The sequence below is a fragment of the Phialemonium atrogriseum genome (assembly GCF_030411735.1).
Source record: "Phialemonium atrogriseum strain 8032-3 unplaced genomic scaffold QBC33scaffold_20, whole genome shotgun sequence".
Taxonomy (NCBI): Eukaryota; Fungi; Ascomycota; class Sordariomycetes; order Cephalothecales; family Cephalothecaceae; genus Phialemonium; species Phialemonium atrogriseum.
In genome coordinates this window covers 663,532-668,445 of record NW_026848157.1, presented here as the reverse complement: position 1 = coordinate 668,445, position 4,914 = coordinate 663,532, and the positions used below count along the sequence as shown (strand labels likewise).

Below are 4,914 nucleotides of genomic sequence, written 5' to 3'. Positions count from 1 at the left end.
GTTTAGGGCTCGTGGGGGAGGCGGGGAAGAAAGCCGGGGGAATCGGCATCTTCCGTTTTAATCACGCTTTTCCCATAAACACTCTAAACCTATTGAAGGAATTGAAGCGAAATCTCCGCCCACGTGGAGATCAAATCGTTTCAGCTTGTTGTCCAACGGCCTAACAGTGACACGAAGACGCAACCCCCGCGCCTTGAGAGCGAAATGGAAACCAGGTAATTGGAGGCATATCTCTACACAGTATCCGTATGGAGTTGATTATTGCGTGGACTGGGCAGCTCCTTCACACACATCTGCTGATCATGCACAACACGGACCTAATAATAGGTGATCATTTCGAGAGGAAACTACAAATGCCGAAGCTGCGCGCTTTTCATGGTATGTACGTGCGTTGTTGAGCACAGTCATCGAATCTTGAAATGGCTTAGCGCTGGCTCGATTATACCTGGGATGGTGAGATCTACGCATTTGGAGGTTTGTCTCGAGGTCCAACCACACGAAATGTTCCTCCCCGGTTTAGCAATTCACCTCATCATGGACGAACGCCGCCTGTATGCCAAGATCGAGAGAGATCTGAGGAATTCAAACTTGTGAAACACGGCGCAACCTCAACTGCAAGTTACTCTGGGCGAGTATACGGCAAGGACAAAAATGAACGGGAACAGGAACAGGAAGAGGCGGGTAATTGTGACTTGATGGTGTGACTTGTTACCTTTTCCCTTTTCCCCTTTTCTTTTCTTTTTTGACGACTGCCGAGCAACATCCTTGCATCAGGATTGTCACTTGCGAAGTACCTACATGCAGCCGTTGTATAGGTCAGGTAGGTAGGAGGTAGGTACCTATCTCCATCAATACCTACACCGGTACCTACCTAGTTAGGTACCTAGGTACAGTACCTTAGGTACGATGTATCGTACCTGAATATAAGGCACAGACAAAACAACAGCCACAACCTACGCATACATAGATAGAAGCGACGATTCAGATCTCGCCGGCATGATGCAGAGCGCACCATCTCGTCTCGAACGGCGGCTCTGGGAGCGGCACATCTCGTGGGGTGTCGTTGGGGCGTTTGGCATCGTCCGATGGTGATTGGCCATCGAAGCCCACATGAACAGGGAAGGAAAAAGGGTGCGTCACCCACGGGCTGCCCACTGACACCTACTGGGCTCATATCCTCCCGTCCGGACGAAGGAACAGGCAAGTACAGTACATTCCGCACCTACCTTGTCGAACGATGCAGCGTGGGGTGACTGCAAGTGGTCTTGGTGGTGTACGCACACTATGCGCAGATTATGGTACGTGCGCACGGTAGTCGTGTATGTACGCTAGGTGACGTAGGTCCGTACATCCCATGCATGCGCCATGGATGGTCTCCTGCAGGGGAAACACGGAGGGGCATATTAAGTACTTAACTACACTACATGTGCAGTTGTGCACTACTGAGCATGTAGACAATATACTCCATACGCAGTATTCAACGTGCCATTACGCATGCCTCCAGATACCTGGACGGCTGTTTTGAGCACCTCGAACAAGTCACAAGCTACGCGGGAAAAGGGGGGCGCGTGCTCACGGGCTTAGAACGGCTGTGATATCGCTGGCGCTCGGTGACAGCGCTAGGATAGCTGTGCCGCCCAGCCAATCACAGACAATGACACAGCTCGCCAAATCGCACGCAAAATGTTGGATCTCGTGCTAGGTAGTCAGAGATTGACGGCTCAATATCGGGGATGCTATTGTCATGGGATGGGGGAGGATATTCTTGGTCACTCGGACAGGCTTTGTCACCGCTTCCTCTCGGCGTAACAACCCTCGTCTTCGGCAATGCTGAGCCCTGGGGGAGCTCTGACAATCCACCCTGCAGGCGTTTCCGAATCAGGAAATTGCTGTTGTTTTTGAAGCCAGCGATTTCGGGGAGCCGACGGAAGACAACTGCCACTGTGTACGCATACACTGTAATAGTGTATGCGTACTGCGCAGTACGCAACAGCAGAGGTCGACAAGGACCTTGGCTGATCGACTACGGAACTCCCCCAGTCCATGCTCGTGGGCTTTGACCTACCCGGAATTCGTTGTCGTACCGCAGCGCGCAGTATCCGTACACTAGATTCGAGGCGGCAGCCCTGGCCCGCAAGCCCACCACGGACCTGGGCGACCGGCAAAACTTGGACCGCTGCAATTTTGGAGGGCCTCCTTACAAATCACATCCCACACAGGATTAACCCTCCGATCTTCCTTCGGGCCATCTCGGCCTTTAGGACCGGCGGGCGTTATAGAGCATCGTCGCCGTGCGCCAAGCCCTAAATTATTGGGTCGAAGGGGGGGTCAGTCAGTGACCCCAGTGGGAAACCCGACAAGAGCCGGAAGCCGGAAAGCCTCATTCATTCTTAATCAGGTCCAATCCAAGGATCCGTGCAAATGCGAAAATGGCCTTACAGCGTTTTTCCTGATCTCTTGCAATTCCTGAGATTGCAATCCCCACTTCAAAAGCTGTCATCTGCCCATCGATATATGGCTCGAGATTGGCCGCGGGCTATTATATGCTATATGGGGAAAACGTTATTACTGTAGGAGCTTGCGCCGGGCTGCTTCGTTGTCTGCTTTGACCAGTGCGGTAGGGAGACACCAAGGAGAGAGGCCATGTCGTTCGCGGTTCTCTTGTCAGTGCGTCAGTGCGTCAGTGCGTCGACAGGGGGTAGTCTGTTTCACAAACGCTTTTTCTCCCACCGTTTATTCTTTTTTCGCACACTTCCATTCTTTAACCTGTATCTCAGACTTGGCTCCCAAGACGTTGCACTCCACACACTCACACCCTCTTTTTCGCAGAACCTGCTCTGAGGTCTTTCGTGTGTCACCCATGTTGTACGTTGTATACCACATTGGGAGTTATGCGCAGATTTCGAAATTTGCCTCCGCCCACTCCCCCCTGACGCTGGCTCTCAGCTCTCCCTCACCCCACCTCTGCCCCACCAAAGATCCCCCCCTCCATGCGCCGCCCAACGTTTGGGGACCGGCGGATGCAATGCAAGGGGGGCTAGAGGGGATGATCGAGGCCAAGATTTACCTCGCAGCATAGTGCATGTGGCTCAAGGAGGGATCAAATCTCTCAACGGCGAAACAGCCAATCGACCATCAAGGTTCCCCAGGACAATCGCCCGACCCTCGAAAGATGCGACATGCGACAACCACAGCGGGGAGCCCTGGCGATAACTGACGGGAGTATCCCATCCATACTAGGTACTTATGTACTGTACATCCATGCATACATCCATTGACAACAATTACCTGGCGGAGATGTACTTGCGGAGATGTACTAGGTACCTACTGTGTAACTAAATCAGGCACGGTTGTTCGCGTATGTGTACTGCATGCTCCGTCCGCAGACGCTACTATCCAAGTACCTCCACCGACCAACAAACAACCTGGAAGGTTTCCCGGCCCACTCTCCAGGTCACTCACTGTGTGAATCTGACGACCAGGGATCGAGCCCTGTGCTTGTGCTCTCGCCCAGCCGGGGAGGTCAATCACCTCGACCCTCGACCACCACCGTGACCGTCAAAACGGGCGTTGAATGATGTACGGCGCTTTCCCGCTGTGGATGCGAACGTGCTTGCTCTCGGACATCCATGGATGGCGCCGCTCTACTATTAAGATGGGCCTAGTCACCAATCTTCTTCTCCCAGGTTCTTCTACCCTTTTCCCTACCAGGCTTGCTACATTCCCCCATCCATAAGCGCCACCCGTATCTGTGGTGTTTCGGTTGATAGAGCCACCTCAAGTGCCTAAATATATTCCTCCACTCCCCCCCCCCCCTTTCCTCCCTCCCCCCCACCTCCTCCACCATCGTCACCACGCGTATCCACCCAACGTCGCCAATTGCTGTCGCGACGCCCTTGAGCTGGCACTTGTCTCGCCGTTATTCCCTGTGCCAGTCGCTCTCCGGGGGGCTTCGTGTTCGTACGACTTGGGAATATCGCCTAGATTAACAGCCTCCTTTCCTCATCTCCACCCATCACCGTCTCTTTTCAACCTTGTTTATATCTGCATATATAAAGACATCTTCGTCCCCCACCACTCCTCCCCCAGACGAAATACTCTCTTCATCCACATCTGCTTTCCTCCCGTCATACTCGCCCATCATCACAACCCACAAGCACAAGAGACAGGAGCTCCGTTCTCTTCTCCGTCATATCTTCTTGGTCAGTGTTTCCAACCCCCAATCGCCAGCCCAAGCATCTAACACTGCATTGCAGCTCTCACTATACTTGCTGCCTTGCACTGTCGCCCACCATGTGCGACTTCACTAAGAACTACTACATCTATACGTCTTGTGTAGACCCTGGTGCACATTTCTTCCGCACCTCGGTCGACGGTTCCCGGAAGCACAAATGCTCCAAAGGACCCCATGAGCGTTACATCATGCTTCCCGGAGAATGTCCACTGTGCTGCGGCTGAACGGCCGGTTTTCTTCGGCGCACGATGTCGACAAACGACGCGGGCTGGAACACTTTGAGCTTGCTAAAGTGTACGACTCTGTCTCTCTCTCTCTCTCCGACAATGCTGCACGATGGTGTGTGTACGTTGTACAGCATTATACACGGGCTCGGTTTACGGATAATCCACCACTCCCCTTACTTGGACCACTGGCCTGAAGTTTCCCTTCCATGATGCCTCAGTTGCGGATCTCCGTTTGGACATTCTTTTCCCCCCACGCAGAGTATGACTGGACCTTGACGGCATCCATCTTTCAACCCGATATAACTTCTAATAACCTGGCCTTTCTATCTTTCTCTCTCGACAGCATCATTCATCTGGGGGGGGGGGGGGGGGGGGGGGGGGGGGGGGGGGGGGGGGGGGGGGGGGGGGGGGGGGGGGGGGGGGGGGGGGGGGGGCGGGGGGGCGGCGCGCGGG

General features: G+C 53.9%; 1 protein-coding gene across 1 annotated transcript; it reads left to right on the top strand.

Moving 5' to 3' along the window:
- Positions 1 to 3,995: 3,995 nt before the first annotated feature.
- On the top strand, positions 3,996 to 4,539 carry QBC33DRAFT_177456 (uncharacterized protein). Its single transcript, XM_060422408.1, has 2 exons — positions 3,996 to 4,202; positions 4,257 to 4,539. Exon 2 carries the CDS (start codon positions 4,294 to 4,296, stop codon positions 4,456 to 4,458), a length of 165 nt encoding a protein of 54 aa, XP_060281580.1. The 5' UTR covers positions 3,996 to 4,202; positions 4,257 to 4,293; the 3' UTR covers positions 4,459 to 4,539.
- The last annotated feature ends 375 nt before the right edge of the window (positions 4,540 to 4,914 follow it).